Source organism: Chamaea fasciata, unplaced genomic scaffold (assembly GCF_029207755.1).
Source record: "Chamaea fasciata isolate MVZ Bird 193981 ecotype frontalis unplaced genomic scaffold, bChaFas1.0.hap1 SCAF_14, whole genome shotgun sequence".
Lineage (NCBI taxonomy): Eukaryota > Metazoa > Chordata > Aves > Passeriformes > Sylviidae > Chamaea > Chamaea fasciata.
Window position 1 is genome coordinate 8,757,172 of NW_027094099.1, and position 21,920 is coordinate 8,779,091.

Below are 21,920 nucleotides of genomic sequence, written 5' to 3' on the forward strand. Positions count from 1 at the left end.
GTGATAAGCTGCCACACGCTGCCCTTTCGAGCCGCCCTGAAATGTCTTTGTTCCGTGATGCTGACACGGGAGCCTAGCGGGCGGGCCGGCGCTCGGGCCGCCCTGCAGCCGCAGCGGGGCCCGGGCGGAGCTCCCTCACGGGAGCGCCCCGTGCCATGGCTCCGTGCCCGGCACGCCCCAGGCGCTGCCCGCTCCCGTAGTGGGGCTCCAGCTCCACCTCCCGGCGCAACGGCGGCGCCGGGCGGGGCCCGGGGGAGCGGCTCCGCCTCGCCGGGCTCTGCCGCCCCTCACGGCCGGCACCGCCTCCCGCCCGCCCCGGAAAGGGCCGCCCGGGTCCGTCTCTTCCGGGGGCGCTGGGTCCGGTATGAGCGACGTGGTGGAGCGGACGCTGAGCGCCCTGCCCGGGCTGCTGGGGCAGCACGACCCGGGGGCCGGCCCGGGCGGCGCCGGCAGGGTGTCGGCCTCCTCCCGGCTCGGGAGCCTCATTCGGAGCATCACGGCGCTCACCTCCAAGCACGTACGGGCAGCGGGGCCGGGCTCCTCTCCCTTCCCGCCCCGGGGGAGCCGGCGCGGGGCTGGGCTGGGGGCCCCGGGCGCGGCGTCTCCCCTCGGCCGCGGGACTGGGTCGGGCTGAGCTCAGGAGCCCACGATAAACCCCCCGATAAACTCCTCGTGTTTGTGGTGGCCGCGTTGTGCTGCTCTGGGGCACGGGCTGGGCAGGCGCGGCCGCTGGGCTGGAGGCGAGGTACGCGCTGCCGTGAGGAGGGCGTGCGGCACCGCTGAGTTCCCGGGTCTCCTCTGAGTCTGCTTTCACACGTTGCCTGTGAAATCTGTGCGAGGTTAAAACGAGTTTAATTTTTCTAGGAAGAAGAAAAGTTAATCCAGCAGGAACTAACCAGTTTGAAAGCAACAGTTTCAGCCCCCACCACAACACTTGTAAGTTCTGTTAGTGGCTGCAGGCTGTGGAGCAGCACACCCAAGGTGAAGGACAGCAGTGTTCTCACTCTTTATGACAGATGGATGTGCTTTATAGATGTTTAATCGTCAGCATTGAACCGTACATATGGATTTGCAGCATGGTTAAAATAGTGAGAACACTGTGATTCTGTTTGATGTGAATAGACTGTAACAATATGACCCTACTGCCATTCTGTAGTTTCTGAAATAATGCAGGCAGCAAAGGTGGGTGATGAACTGCTTCCATCAAGTAATGCTTTTTGCAGGCTGACAGTGTTCTTACAATTAGTTTGTGCTCTTGAAGAAGCTGTGCTTTGTTGTATGCACTGTTGTCATGTCTGAGTTTCAGGAGATGATGTATTGTGGTTTGCATTAGTTAATAAATATGTCAGTCCCATGAGTGAGGAGTTTTGAAGGGAAAAATAAAGTTTTTCTCGCATGTAGTGAGAAACTATCATAAGTCAGGGTAGTAATAGGTAAAAATTAATTTGTATTAAGTGTGATCATTATAATGCTTCAGATAATTAATATTTTTTATGTTGTCATAGTTAACCTACTGTTGATCACATGCATGCTAATCAAAATAAACTCTTTTAGGGGTAGAATAGGGGGAGTGCTGCCTTTTTAGCAGAAATTTAAGACTGCTTGGCAGAAGAAGTTCATGTTAGAGAAAAAATTACGGATACTGAGATTTTAGAAAACATGTGAATAGACGTGTTTTCTATGAGATAAAGCTCCCTGGTTCAGCAGGGCAGTGAAGAAGAGCATAAAACATGTTGGACTTAAAATTTTCAATTATTTGTTTCTGGTATTTCAGAGACTGATGAAAGAATGCATGGTGAGACTCATCTATTGTGAAATGCTGGGCTATGAGTCTTCCTTTGGATACATCCACGCAATCAAACTTGCCCAGCAAGGGAATCTTCTGGAGAAGAGAGTTGGTACGTGCATGGAGCTGTAGCCTTTATAATGTTCTCAAACGCCTGGTTTTAAAGTTTTCCAGGATTTATAATTCATGTCAAATGCAATCTACTTAAAATGTTTCTCTACTTTCTTGGTCTTGTTTCATGGTCTGTTACTTTTTGGAATTATCTAAATCCTTAGCCTGTGAGGTGCTCTGTGTGTGCTTGCAGCACAGAAGGCAGAGGAAATGGATTTATTTTGAATCATTAGTTCTTTCATTGTTTTGAATTGGTTTGTTTACACCAGTAAACAAATAATTTAAGAGAATATTTGGTAAACACATCAAGCAGAAAATTAATTTCTGTCAGGATCTAGTTTCTTTTCCAAGTAGTAGTGCAAGATTAGAGAAAGATGGTTCTGTCAGACAAAAATTTTATGTTTTGGTGCTTGTAGGATTTATTTTTCTTTATTTTAGAAAGACTTGTAGAGAATGAGGCAAGTATGGAGGCCCTTACAGCATAGAGACAGGTTGGTGTAGGCTGCTTAAAGTTCTCTTGACACAAAGTGCCCTTAAGCTTTGATCTGATAAAAGGATGTTATCAAGAGAGAGTGTGTGTGTTTTTGTTTCTTTTTTTTATTGCTGTTCTGCAATTATATGGGATACATGAGGGTAATCTTTTCAGTTCTTAGTGCAATATACCAGGGTTTGTATTGAGGAATTGTCAGTTGAGCTGGTGAAGGTGAGTTACGACTCTACCCCGTATGATTCAGGAGAGTGAACTCTCCCTTTTTGTATGTGCTGAGCTGATCATGGCTGTGATCATAAGCAGATAGATCAGTCTCATAGCCCAGCCAATGTAGGTATTTATTTTCAAGTTGTTCATTTTGATCCCCAAGCCGTGTATGAACCAAGAATTCTCTAAAATCTGTCTCTGAAGTACAGTTCTTGCTGTAAGTTGTAGCACAATCTCCCTACTCCCCACTTAAGTCCCTTAGTTTGAAAGCAGAGAGGGGCCTTGGAGAAAAAAAGTTTCTGGCAGGTTTCTTTTCCTGGGTTCTGGAATGGTTTCCTCATTGTTAAGAAATAATAAATGAGTTCTTGGCGTAGGATGGTGGATTCACTTTTGTATATTCCAAGTTGAATATAATTTTTTTTTTAGAGTAATTTTATGATTTGAAAAAAAAAGGTAACAGATATAAGGAAGTGCACTTATGTTGTGTAGTCTGAAAGTAATAGACTTTTCCCTCTGCAGAGAAGTCATTAGTTTTCCAGGAAGTGATTTTTAATATAATGGTGCTCTTGGCTGTTCTTTAGCTGGAAAAGTATTGTAATGTCTCTTATTTCTCACAACTTATGAATTCTTAGCTGTTATTTGTTGAGCTTTACTGCAGCTTAGATATGATTTGCCTGGAAAAAGAGAGTCTTGATATTTTGAACATAAGCAACTGTTTTCCAACAGGGTTTTTTTTGGGTTTTTTTTTGGTTGTTTTTTTTTTTTTTTTTGGTTTTTTTTTTTTTTTTTTTTTTTTTGTTGTTGTTGCTGTTTTTTTTTTTTTTTTTTTTGTTGGGTTTTTGTAACTGAGTCAACTCTTCATGTGTTACAGTCTTAAAGTTTCTGTCATAAAGTTGCTTATTGCTTGAAAATAGTAATGAAGGCTGCTTTTTTTTATAGGATACTTGGCAGTTTCTCTATTTCTACATGAAAATCACGAACTGCTACTTCTACTTGTGAACACAGTTGTGAAGGTACAGTGTTTTTGTAAAAAAAGAAAATCTTCCAGGCAGAGGAGAGGCTGTTCCCATGTGCCAGGTGATGAGGCAGTGGGGAAGAAGACTTGGTTGAACAGAGAGCTTTGGCTTGAATTTGGTGGGGGAACTGTGGGGTGAAAACCTTGGACCGCTTTTTCCCATTATGTCACTCGTCATCGAATTACTGCTATAGTCCTTTTTTAAAGTTGCTGTTTCTTTGATCAGAAAAGACAATCTGAAATGGCTTCCCCTGCCTTTTAAATTTAATCTTGATGTTCTTGCTCTTGAAGCCATATTTTAAATATTTTTTCAGAGGAGACATGCCAGAAACCTAACTTTATAAATGTACCAATTGTATACATTCTCAGCTCCAGGAGGAGCCATGCATGCATATTGCAACGTTAGCTTTGGCTTTTAGCTGATAGCAACTGCCTGTTGCCTTCTCTGAGCTCATCTGATGGCTTTGACAGAAAATGGAAAAACGTTTTGGAATGCCACTGAAAATCTATTACTGCTGTCTCTTACATGGAGCAGTTATGACTTATGTAACTGTTTCTGTGTAATGTTTACTTTTATACTGCAGTAGTCCAAAGTCACAGAAATTATAGACTGAAAGTGATGCTCATTTTGTTGCTGTGATTGAAAACTGTTTTATGACGTTTAAAATTATGGCTTGAAATTCAGGAAGAACTAAACCAAAACAAGGAGTGAAACTTATCTGGGAGAGATAAACAAAGCAGGTTATATCAGCTGGAAATCCCACACATGTAATTTGTTTTGAAAAATAATTGTAGTCTTCATAAATTCATCCATTGGTGTTTTTTTCTGGTTTAAGGTTACAGTGAGCTATACCTACTATATGTAATTGTATTTAGGACAGACTGAGATTGTTAGTTTTGTAGAATGTTACTTATAATTTGCATTTGCTTCTTAGGAAGTGGATAATGTTTTAGTGTACAGATAGGTAATTGGCAGTATTATTGAGCTTACTCATTTTTTTAAAAAATTCTTTTGGCTAGATCAAAAGCAGTAGAGAGAGTCCTGTTGAATTCTGTGGGAAGTGACTCATCTCCCTCATCCAGATGGGGACTTAACGTATTTTTGCAATCATTTCAGTAAACAAAAATTGATTGTAGCTCTATGTGTTAATGTTGCACACATTTAAAACAAGAATGTTGTTCTGTAAGAAGTATGTTAGGAGCTGCCTTTTCCCTCTTCCTGTGGATAGAAGAGGCTGATGAGCTCAGTGGGAGTTGCCTCCCCTCAAGCACCAGCAGGATGCTGGCTGTGGGTGGGCTCTCTAGGAGGTGTAGGTTCAGCCTGCTTGTGGAAGATTTGGGGGATGTCTGTGCAGAATTTAAAAGTCTGAGAAAAAATTACCTGTCCTTTATGTAACAGGACTTGCAGAGCACTAATCTTGTAGAGGTGTGCATGGCATTAACTGTTGTCAGCCAGATCTTTCCACGGGAGATGATTCCAGCTGTTCTGCCCCTGATAGAAGACAAGCTTCAGCATTCTAAGTATGTATTCATTACAGAATTTCCAATGGTCTTGCACAGATGAATAACTTAATTTTGTAGGTAGTTTTAGTAAACCGATGTTTCTTCTCTCAGTTGGTCTTTTCTAGTCATCTCCTTTAGAAATTATTCCTCTCCTTGTGTTTTTTTCTTGGATTCTTGTCTCATTTATTTGCAGCTTGACTGAGTATTGAATAGATAACAATTTTTTTCATAGCCAGTGTGGATAGGTAAATGTAATTGAATTTATTTGCTGGAGTCCTTATTACCAATTTGCATGAAAAAGTGTTTGTAGAATAGGTGGGGAAACAGATCCAGGTCTTTGAACTTCACTGGTGCTTTTTTCACAAAGCTCTTTAGAAAAACTGATAAAGGTGTATCTGTGAATACCCTTGATTTGTTTTAATTGTAGTTTACTATATCCCATAAATGGAGGAAAATGCTGTAATTGTTGATTAGAAACGGAATTGCAGAATGAATTATTTCAACAACATCTAGACATGTATTTTGTGGAGCTGCATGTATGACCACAGCAGATGAGTTGTGGCCTCTATCATTCTTTATTTGGTGGGCATTGTTTTAAATCATCAATCTGCCATCCATCCCTGCTGGGCGTTGGAGTTGGCTCTGTCACTTCCTCGCTTCGGTGGTATTTGCAAAGTCATTTGTTACCAATGTGTAAAACACAGGGTCTCATCTCTGCCAATCATGATGTTCTGGGCTCTGGCAAGTTTTTCTTTGTAAAGTCCAGTAGTTAAAGCACACTTGTTTTGTTAAGTGTAAATCTCATTTCAGGGAAATTATCCGAAGAAAAGCTGTTCAAGCTCTATATAAATTCTATCTCATTGCTCCTAATCAAGTTCAGCACATCCATGCTAAGTTCCGGAAGGCTTTGTGTGATAGGGATGCTGGAGTCATGGCTGCTTCTTTGCATATTTATCTGCAAATGATTAAGGTAGGCAAAGAATTGGAAGCCCTACTGAATTTGGGAGCTATTTTTATATGGTTTTTTGTTTTAAATACACAGTGTGCTCTACAAAGGTTTTCAGAAAAAAACTCACTTATAGCAGTTAGAAAAGTTAATTTATGTGGTCATGGGTTACATTTGTTTCTACCAGTTTTCCATTTAGAGGGACAGATCCACTTCTTGCAGGGTCTGAGTGCTCAGCATTGCTGAGTCCTTAGCTAAAGGATCTAAGTCCTGTGGTGGCTTAAAGGGAAGTTTCCTTGTAAATGTGTGAGAAAAGAGCATAGGCTTGAAGTGAAGAGCTTAGGGGTGGCTGAGGGTTGAGAGCAGAAGTCTGATTAAAAGAAACGATGCCATCCAAGTAGGTATTTGGTCTTACTCAAGCTGTGGATTATTTTTACTTTTGAGTTGCTGTATTGAAATACTTGAATTGTCTTTAATTTTCATTTTCTAGGAAAACTCATCGGGATACAAGGACTTGACTGGGAGTTTTGTAACCATCCTGAAGCAGGTGGTGGGAGGAAAACTCTCTGCTGACTTCAACTATCACAGTGTGCCAGCACCATGGTTACAAATTCAGCTTTTAAGAATTTTGGGGCTGTTGGGAAAAGATGATCCAAGGTAGCCATATTTTTCTCCGTACTTAATAATTTGAAGGTACAAAGAGTACAGTAACAGCCTAAACCTCATAGACTGTAAGAGGCTTTCAGTGTCAAAATTCTCGCACTTTTGTTTTTAACCAAGACAGCAGATTAATTTCTGCAAAAGTAGTTTCTTAACTTCTGGATTGTCCAAACATTTGGACTTGTATTGCAATGTTACCAAACGACTGTGAAAACCTGGAGTAAAGCTAGTTTTAAAAATAAGTGCTGCCATTTTGTGAGGACCTAGTTGTCTGTGATCTTTTTCCTATATCCTTTTTATTTATGCAAGCAGCAAGGGAAGTGTTTTTATTCTTATAATATGGCAAATGTTTATTTTGAAAGCTTCAAGCATCCTGTTAAAAGCCATTTAGGATGACGTTATAGAGCAAATTTGTGGGTATGAATAATGTGTTACAAGTTTCAATAATAGCTTTGAACTATTTGGCAAAATAGGACTACATGCTTATTAGTTCTGCAATTAAATGTAAATATTTTCTTAAACAGGACAAGTGAATTGATGTATGATGTTCTAGATGAATCTCTAAGAAGAGCAGAGATTAATCATAATATTACATATGGTGGGTAAGGTTATTTTATGTAACTATCAGTATTTGATAATATGGAAAATCGGTAGTTGATTGTGCAAAAATACTTACACAGTACTTGTGAAAAATCTGTAGTCTTAACGTTAATTGTATTCTTAAGTGTCCAACTAGTAAATAGTAGCACAAGTGATGCATTGCTGTACAGCATAAATTTTTTGTCATGGAAATAAAACACATCTATACACAGGGAATTCTGTTCAACTCAGAAGGCTTTATCCTGCGTTTGCATTGACCCTGCCCTTAAGTACAGAAAGTCAGCTGCTTAATGAAGGCTTTTATTGGACATGGCTTCAGTTGAAACAAGCAATGAAAGAAAATCTTGCTGATACATCTCTCTGTGTTAGAAATGCTTCCATCTTCTCTTCACTGCCCTGAGAAAGGCAATAGTGTGCAAGGGCAGTGTCAGCTCTTTGCAGCTGTGTGGGGCTTCTCCTTTGGGCACAGTTAATGGACATTACACCTCCAGAGTTCAGTGAGAGTGCTGCCTTTGAAAGGATGTCTTTGGCATGTGTCTCAATTGAAAATTTCTAAAACATAGCACAAGGTTCATTTTGGTAGACGTTCATGATCATTTCAGTAGAGAAAGCTGGTTTTGTTGTTACTACAAAGCAAAAGGAATAGTTGCATTGTTAACTTCTTTCCTACTAAAAAGTTGAGCAATTTGTCTTTTTTCTTTGTCTTCTGCTCCCCAGGTCTTAATACCTCCTCAAAATCCAGTTCTGATACTCTAGAGCCCCACTTTAAGAGCTGTTTCACTGCTAGAAAAACCTACCACCCCAATTTTTTTATTGTTAAATTAAGCCCTGCAGATGTGCCAAAGTCCCTGTGCTAATGGAATGGAAAGAAAATTGAGACTTTCTTAAAACAACAGTGGGGGGTAAAACAAAAAAGGAACATGACTCAAAGCTGTAGATGTCTAACACCTACATCATACATATGTTGTTAGGTGTTGTGTAAGCTTCATTTCCATGAAAAGGGGAGCTTTAGGGAAGTATTCTCTTTTAGTAAATAATAAATAAGGAAGCATCTGTCAGATGTTTAGAGTATTCATCTGATTGCTTCTGTTCTTTTAGGCAGGAACATACAAGTTATTAGGAGGTGTGTTGACTTTTAATAGAGGCTATTTGCACTTGCCTAGAGTTAAACGTTAAACTTGTTTTGAGCACTTAAAAGGACAAAGTGGGCAGTTCATTATGATTTGTGCAAGGACATAGAATTTAGGTGTGTAGTTTTTGTTCACCTGTGGCAAGTATTTTATTAAACTATAGTTGATAATCCCAGACAAAAGAAAAAGTACATGAAAGAACTTGAAGGACAGAAAGTTACATGCACAATGACAGGGGCTAATTAAAACATGTACTAAAGGAGATAGACTTAAACCTGGTTTTCCTTATGTCAGATGGTAGTCTCTGGTTAGATTCAGTGGGAGAGGGATAGCACTGTCAGTCCTTAAGGAGCACTGAGCTCATTTATTTGTTAACATTTTTTTGGATTATAGAAGTATTCAATACACATTAATTATGTGTCTTCTCCTCCTGCAGCCATCTTGTTTGAATGTGTCCAGACAATTTATACCATTTATCCCAAATCTGAATTACTTGAAAAAGCTGCCAAGTGCATTGGAAAATTTGTTTTGTCACCCAAAATTAATTTGAAATACTTAGGTAAGCATGCCTGATTTCATTACTCTGTCTTTAATATGGCCGTAGTGGTAGCATTGCCTTGGATCACTTGCAATCACTTATATTGCAGGTTTAAAGGCTCTGACCTATGTTATCCAGCAGGATCCCAATCTGGCACTTCAGCACCAAATGACAATAATTGAATGTCTGGACCATCCAGATCCCATTATTAAAAGGGAGGTCAGTGAATTTCTAAATGTCAAAAATTAAGTTAATTGTTAGGGTGGGTGATAAATTTTGTAAAATGAGTAGTGTAAAAATGTCATGTTACAAACAGTATTAATGTGACAAGCTGTGTAGATAAGCAGTGTATTTCATTTAAGAATAGTTGCTCAATTTGGTGTACTAAAGCTGCTGTTTGCCTGCTTCCTTTTTTGAGTTGTCAGAACCAATTAATTTTTTGTGCTTTCTCTTCCAGACTTTAGAGCTTCTCTATAGGATTACAAATGGGCAGAATGTAATTGTCATAGTCCAGAAGATGCTTGACTACTTAAAAGAAAGTAAAGAGGAATATGCTATTATCAACTTAGGTGGCAAAATAGCAGAACTAGCTGAGAAATATCCTTTTATTTTTCTGAACTAGCTGAGAAATATCCTTTTATTTTTCTGAAACTTTGAAGTCAGAGCTCAGGCACCTGTAGCATTGATTCTTATCAAAGCATCTTTCATGAGTTTGTGAAGTAGGAAGTGTTAGAGCTGTGCTTTCCATCCTTTCAAATGGAAAGGAAATACGCAAAGAAAGCACATGAAAATGACTACAATGTTTTTTGTATTTCACTGAGAGAAACTAATTGCACACAAATTTTGGCTTTGAAATTCAGCATTAAAACTTTTTGTTTTAAATTCAAACTTTGAAGCCTCAAAGCAATGCATGGAGAAAGATGTTTCAGTGCTACTGGAAGTGCTGTTCTGTAATTGTGGGACTGATCTTCCCTGATAGAACTCTTCAGGGGTGTATGGATTTTAAGAGCCGCACACTTTGATAGAAATAAAGAAAAGATTTTTTAAAAATGCCATTGAAGATGAAAGTGATGATTAGGGATTTGGCTTATGATAGGCATTACTGTTAGTCCTGCCACTGCCTGATTTCTGTGTGTGTTTTTGTCTGATAACTCAAGTTGTAAGCTCTTGATAACAGAGAGCTGCCTTATCATCCTCCTTGTGCAGTGCTCGACATGGAGTAGTGTACTAAAAAAAGCTCTCTTGTCTTGCAGTATGCAAAAACTAATGCAATAACACTGAAATTTCTGTACTGTTAAAAATTTTCATTCATTAACTGTATGTTTTCAGGACTTGTCTGAGAGAAGGCAAAAGCCAACTTTAAAGTTAGCAAAGGCTGATCAAAAGTCAAATATATTAAAAAAAAAGCAGTGGAGTGCTTCAAAATGTTTTTGTAAAATTGGTAAATCAACAGCAAAGCACTGCTGAAGAGAACTGGTTTTTTATCATTGATCAAGGGATGCTGGGAAAGGAAAAGAATATCTGGAAGCCCAGCGCAGGAGAAGTGAGAGCTTAAAATAGAATAGGACAAATGTGAACATATCTGTTCCTAGTGTGTAAGGCCTGCATAAACTTAACTTTTTCAACAGCAGTAACTTAAGACTTTTCTAACTGACCACCAGTTTTCATGACATTTACAGGAAACACTTTCTAAAAGATACAGGAATATTTCCTCTTTAGTTAGATGGAGCTGATATTTGCCCATCAGATCCCCAGCTTACTGGGGAGATCACGATGGGCATTCCTTTGAAAATAAAAAACTAAATAAGAAAGAAAAAGTTATGCCTTAGCATTTCATTCCTTAACATCTGGACACGTATGCCCCTAACAATGAGTGGTTCATCCAGACAATGAATGCTGTGTTCTCAGTTGGAGGTGATGTTGTGCATTCTGATATCCCAAACAACTTTCTGAGGCTGTTGGCTGAAGGTAACTCCCCACATGCTCTGAAGAATTACACATGTTCCTTAATAATCTGAGTTTGTTTTCTTTTCTTAAAATGTGCTTTGAAGTATTTGGTAGGATGTGTTATTTGTATTTCAGAAACTGTGCTGTTTTCTATCTAGGATTTGATGATGGAAAAGAAGATCATCAGCTACGGATGTATGCAGTACAATCTTATTTAGCATTACTTGAGGATGAAGATAAATTGTATCCACAGAAATTCCTTCAAGTTATGAGTTGGGTAAGGTCAGAATTCCATACACAGATTAGAGGAAGCTGTCAAAGGTGATAGTGTTTTTAATAAATATTTACTAAACTTTAATTTTGAGTCATTTTTACTTGAAGTCAAGCTAACATGCTGAAATCTATTTTATTAGCTTGTGGTTTATGGAAAAGCTGACCTGCTCCCTTTAAGGCAGCTGACAGTTGGAATGGCTTAGCAGCCACCTGAATCTGACTGCACACTGACAGCCTTTCTGTCTCCATCCAGATTAGCCACGTGTGGCTGTGAAATGCTCTTGTAGCCCTGCAAGTGACTGGCCAAGTGCTGTGCTGGTGTTACCTGATATCTGGGGGAACTTCAGCTCTCACCCAAGGGAGAGGCTGTAGCTTGAGGAAATAGTGTTTTGTCAGGGCCTAGTTAGGTTTAGCTTTCTTTTCAAGACAGTTATTTGATTTTTAAGAAGCCAAAAGTTGGAGTCTGTTGAGGTAAACACAAAGGTCGCTTCAACCTTTGACATATAAAACACAACATGGTAAAGAAATAACTTGGAATGTGTTTAAATGATAGTTTCTTGAATGTGAGGTGGATTTTATTGTGTTGTTATTTAGTACTATATTCTAATTTCAAAACTGAAAGCACTGCCCCAAATGCAAATTTTGTCTGTTCTTTGTGAATAGGTGTTGGGAGAATATTTCAGTCTTGTTACAGATGTTGATCCAGAAGTTATTTTAACAAAGCTGTACAGTCTGCTGAAGAAGACTTTTGTTACTTCTGAAACTAAAGCATGGATAATGGCTGCAGTCACCAAGATAGCATCACACACCTCCTGCTCAAAGACAGTGGATGAACTAATCCAAGAACTCAGCAGCTCTCTGGATACTTGCCTGAGACAATATGCCTTTGAATTGAAGCATCTGTGTGAAGACAAAGCACTGATGAAAAGCTTACTTCCATTTGATGCTAGTTGCAGTGACCTGGTGGTAAGACACGTGCCATGTGCTTTTTTCATGAAGCTCTTTGTAGTTCAGGGGGGTGAATGTTTTGGTGAAAAGGTGTTTTCAAAATGAAGGGTATATGCAGTTCTCACTGCTCCAAGTCTGCTTAAAGTGAGTTTTCAGAAACACTTTTCCAGGCATATGGGATGAATCATAGTGTTCTGTACTGAAAGATAAAGAACCATGGTGGTTTAGTTAAGTAAGCTGCAGTAGCTTTTAGCAAAATTATCATTTCATACACTGGTTTATTTTTAGTTGTCTTTTGTTTTTTCAAAGACGAGGTAGGCCTGCTTTAGTGATACAGAGCTGCTTTTGAATTCAAAGGGTTTGCCTCCTGTTTAAAAACTACTGATTTTGACCATGAAACTTCCACAGTAAATGCTGGAAAAGAATCTGTCCATATAGCATTTTAACTGGTAGATGTGACATGAAGATTCTGATTTGCTGATAAGACACAATGTTCTTCTGGTAACATCAGGCTCACACAGAGCAAATGTTTTCATTGCCTTTTCATTGCTTTTCATTCTGTGTAGGTAGATGCTTCCTTATCTTTTCTGGATGGGTTTGTGGCTGAGGGACTTGGTCATGGTGCAGCACCATATAAGCCTCATCACCAGAGACAGCAGGAGAAGCTTTCTCAGGAAAAAGGTGACAGTTTACTGCATTTATTTGATACTGGTAAATTGCTTGATAAGTATTAACAGTTTAAGTGTACAGTTAAGTTATCTTAAAATAATAGTATCTTAATGCAGCTCTTGTCTGTAGACAAAGGCCAAGTTCAACTTAAGTTTTAGTTCCACCTCTGTCTAGCTGATGTATATAGATTGCTGTTCTGCAGGTGAGAAAGTCTTACTGTAATCCTTGCTGGTCTGTAGGATTTGAAATTTATGGGGATTATTAAAGTGAAAGCCTGAGAAGTCCAGCAGTACAGGGATATCTATTTTCAGAAAATAGATTTCATTCTTCCTTTTCTTAATGCCTCCTTGTAATTTTAAAATTCTCTTGCAGCTCTGAATTTTGAACCTTATGGATTGTCCTTTGCTTCAAGTGTGTCCTCATCCGGTGTCACTGGCAGACAGTCCCCCACTGGTTTATCTTTTGGCTCTGATACATCTGGGAATAGTGCTGAGACAGGGCACAAAGAGTGAGTTAATTTGTGTTTGAAGTGAAGGACATTTAAGCTTCTGTTTTTGTCAGTTGCTTCATTGTGTGGAACTAGAAAGAATGCAGGTGAACTTGGAACCCTCTATCACATAAAAAAGAAAATCAGGTGGTGGCATCTGTAGTAACTAGGGAAACAGCTGTGGTCAGACTCTTCCACTTTCTGTACAGACTGCTGTTTAGGTGGTAGCTAATGCAGAAAAACTGGGACAGGATTGCCTGATGATTACGTTGCTTACTATTTTTTCTGCCACCTTTCTTTTTCTAAAAGATAGAAATGAGGCTAAGGTTTGCAGTGTAAGATGCTCCTTTCAGTTTTAATGCACTACATGTTAATTCCATATCCACGGTTTCATAGAAATTAATAACTTCATTTATACTCTGCTAAACTGGTATGCAGGAAACCTTTCCAGAATCTTTATATTTTACTGCTCACTTTTGTCTATCAAAGTACCAAAGTAGTGAATGGTGTTTGAATGTTGGCATGTTTTTATGAACATATTCATATGGCTGATCCTGCTTTGTTTTGTTGGCCTTTTTAGGACAAATACTCTGAAACTTGAGGGAGTACGCAAGCTGTGGGGAAAAGAAGGTTACCTTCCAAAGAAAGAAAACAAAACAGGGAAAGGAAACGAGCCACAAGCAGTGCCTTGTGGCAGCTTATTAGCAGGGCAGGTGGGGGAGCCTCCTGCATTGCAGCCTGACCAAGGTGCCAGCCTGTCTGAGGAGGACAAAGAGAAGCAGCAGTTAGCATCAACTTTGTTCATTGGGCTGGGATCAAGTGCTGGTGTCAGCCTGGTAAGTGATTCTTTTGAGACTTAAGAGTTTAAAGTTTACATATGGTCTTATTTAAAATTGTAGATACTTGTATGCACTTGTATGCAAATGGAGATCAAATTAGTGATAAGACAAACCTCCCCCCAAGTCATTTAAAAATTATTAAGAATTGCTTTTGCAGTGTGATGTTTCACTGAAACCTGAAACAGTTTGATGAAGTAACCTCTGAGGCAGATCTGATTTGGTAACTAGAACTTCCCTCTGTTTACATGTTGTGCTCCAAGTTTTAGTGTCAGTTTTCCTGAACAACTGTTCCTTGACCCGGCCTTGCAGAGCTGTCACCATTCATTTGGATGTAAGGCTAGAATTTGACACCCGATGTCAAGACTTTTTTTAGTTTATATGTGATGTTATGTGGAACATAAAAGAATTCACTATTAGGTAATATTTTTAAGACTGTCATCATATTAGCCAGCTCAGATCTTGACACTTAGCACTGGTTAACCAGAAACTACCTTCGCTTAGTCTTTAATAAGAACTTTTAGTTTGTTAAGAGAATCTAGAGTCCTCCTTGCATTATAAGCTAATTTAGTACTCTGTAAGAGATACAGCAAACCCCTGGATCCATTAAAATGTTTGGAATCTATTTGTATTTGTCATCTGTTTTGATTCCTTAGTCCTTCCTCACTGTTGCATGGTATTAACAGTAACACAACTGGTTGCTAGGAACTTTTCCACCCATTTTTTTTCTCTTTTCAGATGGGCAAAGCAGACACAGTTACTCAGAAGTTCAAAAGGAAATCAAAGATAAATGAAACTCAGCAGTTGGGTGAGGAGGCATCAGAGTTCCAAAGCAGTGCTGCTTCAGATTTTGGTCCCTTACTTGATACAGTACCTGTTAATATGGAAGACTCTGAAAGAAGTTTGCACACAAGGTTAAGGAAAGCCTCCCCTTGTTCCTCAGATATTGTAGAAGACAATTCAGCATTTGAAACACCTCAGTCCCTCAGAAAATCTGTGCTGGGTGACAGACTTTCAGCTAACAGGCTGTCACAGTCATCTTTGTTTGCTGATAGTAATATTGAAATTTTTCAGCCTTCTCCAAGTGCTCAATGTGAAAGTGCCAGTGAAACACCATTGGTCCCTTCCTTACCAGAAGAACTTGAAGGGCTTCCTCACTCTGAAGGAGTAGGACTTTGTCAGAATGATGCCTTAGCTCTGCATTTATGTAAGGTGTGGACAGATGACTCTCTGTTGCTTGTTGTTTTTGTTTCAAATAAAACCACTTCTGCACTTCATGCTGTGAACTTAGTGTTTGAAGAAACAGAACACTTTCAGGTAAGAAACTTTGTTTCCATTGTATTTTAAATTCACTTGGAACTTCTTGCCTTTTGCTTGCATTTCACTGTGCAGTCTTTGGTTTAATGTGATAGCCATGCCTTTTTCCAGAGCATTTCCTTAAAACCTGTGGTACAGCTGTTACACGTGTTTTTAAAAGGAGGTGAAAGAAATCTGAGTATGAACTTACTGTCATTGGCTATAAAAGTTAGCCTCTCACTTTTTCAGTTCACCTTGATTTTGTTTGCCTCTGTAAAACAAATATGTATGATTTTTCCATTCTGAATGCAAAGACTAAACTGAATGGAAAACCTCAGTGGTTTGCACACAGCTTGGAGCAGTATGACCTGAGTTCACCTCACTGTGTAGCTTTCTTTTGTCTGGGTGTGACTGTGTGCTTCTGCATTAATTTGTGTTTACCTGACAGGAAACATGATGCTTTCCTGACACCAAATTTGTGTAAATTTCTTTCAGTTTTGTTTTCAAAGGCATTAATCATGGTTCACTCTCATGCATTTAGTTGAGGGTGCAGAGGAGTTGATCAGTTTATTTTTTTACATTGGCTGCATTAGGAATTTAAATATGATTGGTAAAAGCATGTTATAGTCATAATTAAAACTTCATTAAAATATTTGGCAAGATATTTAGGAATTGCCAATTGGGATGACTATCCACAGATTTTGCTAAAAGAAGCACAGAGTTATTAAACAACTCAGCAAGTGTTAACTGGATAAAAAGAATAAAGCTGATTGTTTCTTTTAGAATTGACTTAAAGAAGGAACTGCTAATTGGTTATGGAGACCCTTTCCATTTCTGTCTTGAATCAAACTTGTCTTGGCATTGATAGAGAGTGAGCATCTCCTGTCTAGATTTTTCTTGTAATTCACTTAAATTCCTACCCAGACCACCACCATGGATAGAATTTCTGTTACCACTTCATTTGGAGAGTCAGGAATTGCTGAGTAATCTAGAAATCCTCCCTTTTCAAAGGATGTTTTCTCAACTTCTTGCTTTTAGCATATACCTTGAGGTTGTGATGCTGCTTGCTTGTATATTAGTTTATGTTGGGACTGAGCTGCAGAATTCAGGTTCTTAGTGCAGTTCTTTGGAGCTGGGAGAAGCCAGTTGGCAGAGATCAATTTCACTGGTGCTCTGCAATTCATAGAATGTAGATGTTAATGACTGATTTATCCTTCACGAGGGCTGACAAATAGTAGCTCTGTTCACTTGTCAAATACTCCAAGAAAAATCAACAGAACTAAAAGGCACTTACACTGTTTTATAGCTGTATCTGAATCACTTTGCACAACTTGACAGCAAGACTTATATTCTTTATTCCTTTTATGACATTATATAGATTTTGGAGAGTGCCACCTCCCAGTTTCCTGTAATTGAAGCTCAAAGTGTGGAACATTGCCAGAGATGTGTGAGGATGAGCAAAGTCTGTACACAGGCAATTCTTTCTGGCTCTGTTAGTTACCAGTCAGAGATGGAAACTCGCCTTGAATTTTCAGTAACTTTATCATTGATGGACTTCATCAGGTAAATAAAATATGCTGCAGTTTTTAAAAACACTTGTATTCACTTCAGTGTTAGACAAGGGTAGGATGATTTGGGGATTGACTATGAAAAAATAAAGCTTCACTTTGAGCAGCTAATTCAAATCGGAGATGGCTGGTAAAGATAATAAAGGGTTATTTTACACTTGCAAAAAAAGGGATGAAGTTCCAGCAAGAAGTACAAATGCAGGGAGAACATTGACAGTAGCTGTTTTTGAGGAGGCTAACAGAACAGAGAACAGAAGGACATGATGCTTTAAAATATGGCATGATGTAAACATGTCAAGAGGAAACAAGTGGTTTGTGTGCAGAGACCAGAACATGGTATGAAAAGGCTGACAACTTGCAGAGGAAGAAGAAAGCTCATTCTTTTCATTTTGGAACACTGCATTTATTTTAGGAGTAGGAAAAAACAAATGTCGTTTGTCCAACAGGCTTTTCTTTTGAAGTTAAATTTGAAAATGTTTAAAATTTAGAAATCTAAAGCAAGGAATAGAAACAGTTTTTAAATATTAAGCTAGAAAGAGGAGGGGTTTGATTAGACTAATATGTATTATTACATGCTCTATTGTCCAGTTGCTTCCATATACAGGGTTTTTTTGAGACCAGAGATATTCTGATATATGTATATATATATAATTTGGCTAAGAAATGTGGTGAATTTCCTTTTAGGCCAATGGAAATGACTACAGAAGACTTTGGGGAACTGTGGTTGTCCCTTTCCAATGATGTGAAACAGAATATAAAAATGTCATCTTGCCAAGATTCCCTTCCAGCAGCCCTGGATACACTGCAACAGAAGCTGAAACTCCACAGAGTTGACATTATAGGTAAGTGAAAGGATACTGTAGGGTTGCTCACAGGATAATTGTCCCAGGAAAATGAGTGCATGGAAGAGAGTATCTTACAGGTTAAGACAGGGAATGTTTGGGAGTATGGTAAACAAGGGGTTGGTGTCCCAAGGACTTTGTTTGCCTCACTCAGGGGTCTGTAGGAAGGTGATTGAAAGGTACAAGTGTTCACAAAGAGTGGATTTTACAAGGGAGAACTTCCACTGTGAAGAGTTTCAGGTGGGACAAAAAGAGAATGAAGCTGGGATTTTGGCATGATTTGTGGTGATGTGGTCCATGAGTTAGAGGTAAGAGTAGGGGAAAACAGCAGACATGGAGTGTGAAAGATGCATTTTCTATGAGGTCTGCTATAGCAGTTGTTAATTGCTGATTGTCACTTCATTTTCTTCTGTGTTCTGTCAGGCAATGAGGGAATCCTGGCCTGCCAGCTCCTTCCATCTGTGCCCTGCCTGCTGCACTGCCGGACCCACTCAGGGATGCTGGCCCTGTGGTTCAGATCCCCCTGTGCTGCTCTTCCAGATGGTTTGCTCTATCAGTGTCAGAAGGTGATGGAGGAATCCTAACAACAATAGTGCCTGCCTTAATCTGTTTGGTGTGTGAAAGCAAATCAAAGATTTATACAGTTGCACAGATAATTACCAAAGCTAAACTAAGACAACTGCTTCTTCAAGTATTAAAAGTTTTCTTCCAGCTGGCAATGTCCAAATGGACTTGTGGGGGAAAAATGATGACCTAAATTACCCCTGCAAAACATGCTCAGGACTGTACAGTACATTAAAGTATTGTTACCTGTGTAAGTGAAATGTATATTAATTTTGTTGTAAATTACTGAAAGTATTTATTTTTATTACACAGCTTTTATAGATGCCAACACTTATTCTTCATGGCAACTACTTAAATATGATTTTGAAGAAAACATATTTCCATTATGAGGTTAGACTTGATCAGTTGTCTAATTTTATTTTGATAATTTTTCTAAAGCTATTTGTAAGTACTGCTGGCAACAAGACCCATATTGGTGGTTATATAAAATAACGTATGTAGCAACAAATGCATGGTTTTAAAACAGTTAAAAGATTCTAGGGAGCAAAACACTTCCCATGATCTTTGATATTTACCGTGGAAGGGATAATATCTAAATAGATTTTTAATAGGAATCAGGCATGTGAAATTGTTTGGAAGCATCTCCTGGGGGATTATCTAAAGCCCTTCAGGTTAGTTCCTGCCTGCAGTTCTTCCTGCCCCATATTTCAGTCTCATTCCCTCTCCACAGGATTCTGTGGCAGTCACTGAGTGTTTGTGCATGTCTGAGGTGAAGTTCCATGTGGATCAAGTCTGGGGTGACTGAACTGGGGGCACTTGGCTGTGGACGTGTCGACTCCTTGATTGTTGGGTAGTGAGCATGTTCACTGCTTTCCAGTCCACCCTGTAAATTTAATCTGGCCAAAATCCCTGTGCATGAAAATTCACAAGGGGAAAACTTCCATTTATTTTTACTTCTAATTATTTATAGCCTCAGTATGATTCATCAAAGGTCTGACTTGCAGAGATGTGGCTGTGTTGTGTGTGCATGGCTGGGAACTGCAGCAAGGCATGAGGGATTAAATCAGAGCAGCAAACGTGGAAAATGTCTGAGCAGATTGTCTCCTCTTCCTGAAGTAACTTCACAGTCTTGAAAATCCAACAGTCTTAATTTATTTAGATGCTAAATGAAAAATAGTACTGGTTAGTATTATTTATAGCTGGTAATATTTTCTATTCAAGCATCCAAGATTGTACACACAGTTCAGACATGGTGTAAAGGGATTCTGTGGTGGAATTCTCTCCTTCATGTGTTTAATAGTAACAAGGAATCTCATATTTCAGCATTACTGATTCTCACCTGATTAGCACTGCTTATAAAGGAAAAGAAAGTATTCTTTTACTTTGCTGGTGTTTTGGTAAACATTCATGAAATTGTTGTAAGAATGTTAATGTGCTGATGGCAATTTTTTTTAAGTCAAGCTACTTGTGTTATCACAAGTATAATCATCCAAGCAAAGTTTTTTAATTGTTGTTTCAGTACCCTCTTACTGAGGAATTTAAAGTGCACTGAACCTGTAAATATATTTAATGTTCTGCATACCTTAATGTTTACTTGGCACTTCAAGACAGTTTATATAAATGAAAACTGATTTATAGTGGAATAATTTCCAGCAGACGATTTCCCTGCTGGTAAATCAGACTTGTGTTACGCAATTGGACTTCTGTAATCATAGGAACTCTAGTACAAATATCTGTCTGTGGCCTATGCATTTAAACCATTTCAGCAAGGAGATGTTCTATGTCCTGGTATTTAAAGAACTGCAAAGACAACAATGCCTTCTGTTGTTAATGTAATGTTCTCTGTAACCTTTTTCACTGTATGAATAGTGTATGTTAAGCTGTCAGTATTCTGATTCTAATTGCTTTATGGTAACATCACTTAAAGGAGTTTGCAGGGCATTGTACCTGTGTCAGTCTTTATTTTTGGATTGCCCAACAGATACTGTTCTGAATCTATCACCATATTTTCATTTCTTGCAGTTTAATAAAATCCAGTTTTATTTAAAAAATTAGTTTGATACTTGTTAAGTGTTCTTTTCCATCACATGTAGCCATGTTTATGCATATTGAGAACTAGTTTCTATTTAAGTTGTTTCTCTTTGCATCTGAACAGTGATGAAGAGTGTAACATCACAGAAGTCTTGAATCCATTAATAATCTGAATGTCCTGTTTCTCAGTTGAAGATGTCAAAACAGTGAAGGACTACACTTCTTAAGCAGCACTGTGTGCCCGCTCACATTATCCAGTCCTTTTTTTTTTTTTTGAATAGTGCCAGAGTGTGATTTTGTTTTTAGGCGTCACAGGAGATTTCAGTATCTCTTGTTATTCACAGCTGACAGGAATAGCGTATTTTGAAGTTCAAACATAAGCCATTGCTGTAGAGTTGGGAGCTTGGGAAGTGTGACGTTGGCTGAACTGAAGGTGGTTGCAGCCCTGAGCTGAGCCCACCAGGCTGTTGGGGGCAACAAAGCTGCTGCTGTGTAACAGGAGTCCTGGCTGAGGTGGGGAGCTCAGGCCCTGGAGAACCTCAGTGTTTCAGTGCTGACAATCCTGATCTTGATTGTCTCCAGTTGTCTCAGAAACAGAGCTGCAGAGGTAACTCTACAAAGGAATATTATTCCATCTAGCTCAGTATTGAAAATTCTGTCCTGAGTATCCTAATCTTCCATAGTGTTAGAATTTTCATTGTGGCTTGGTTGATCTTGAAGGATGAACCTGTTTTCCAGGAAGGGAAAGAAGCAGGCTAGAAGGAAGAGAGTTTGCATGAAGGAGTTGGTTCAGGAGGCAGCCAGAGGCCTGTCAGTCTATGCTGACTGCTGAACTGGCAGGTTAACAGAGACTGGACCAACACGTAGGTACCAGGAGGCCTCACTGTTCTACTGCTATGTGCCCTGTGAGTTCTGGACAATTGGGAGTCAACAGGAAAGTGATTGTATTGGATCAGTATTTCAACTGTTTTGTCAGCTTCTGCCTCCTTACCTCAAGTATTTTCAGGTATTTTTACTGAAACAAACACTTTGGTAGGAAAACTGGAGGAAGTACAACAGGGCAGTGTGAGGCAGGATGTTTTCTTAGCTACAGACTAAAGCTGTTGGATTATATTACTTTATCCTAAGTATTCCCAAATCCTCCTCATTCTCTAAGGACCCAAAAGAGTAAATTTGTGTAATGGATGGCACTGTCTTGAGGGTTTCCTGTACTTTCGAGTAGCTCATAAATGACACCATTTAGAAACCATAAATGATGGTTTCTAAATACCAGAAAAATGTTTCTCTCCTGTGGAATCCCACCAGTAGTTTTTCAGCATAAAAAGCTGTATTATTTTTTTCTATGTGGGTAAGACTCTGCATGGTCTTTTTTTGGCACTGATTTATGTAAAAGCAAAAATAGACCTACTTAAGTCATCCAGTTAAAACTTGCTTTTTTGCATTTCTGTTGCTGTGGTGAAACTTAATTGTGCT

The 21,920-nt window shown here is 39.1% G+C and overlaps 1 protein-coding gene across 1 annotated transcript; it reads left to right on the plus strand.

Annotated features, from left to right (window-relative positions):
• The first annotated feature begins 359 nt into the window (after positions 1–359).
• AP4E1 (adaptor related protein complex 4 subunit epsilon 1) lies at positions 360–19,394 on the plus strand. Its single transcript, XM_066196296.1, has 21 exons — positions 360–517; positions 865–936; positions 1,775–1,898; positions 3,534–3,607; positions 5,009–5,130; positions 5,923–6,082; positions 6,549–6,715; positions 7,243–7,316; positions 8,885–9,007; positions 9,096–9,205; positions 9,444–9,583; positions 10,842–10,954; positions 11,092–11,210; positions 11,870–12,172; positions 12,721–12,835; positions 13,196–13,331; positions 13,891–14,146; positions 14,885–15,463; positions 16,821–17,005; positions 17,695–17,852; positions 18,276–19,394. Exons 1-21 carry the CDS (start codon positions 365–367, stop codon positions 18,434–18,436), a joined length of 3,444 nt encoding a protein of 1,147 aa, XP_066052393.1. The 5' UTR covers positions 360–364; the 3' UTR covers positions 18,437–19,394.
• The last annotated feature ends 2,526 nt before the right edge of the window (positions 19,395–21,920 follow it).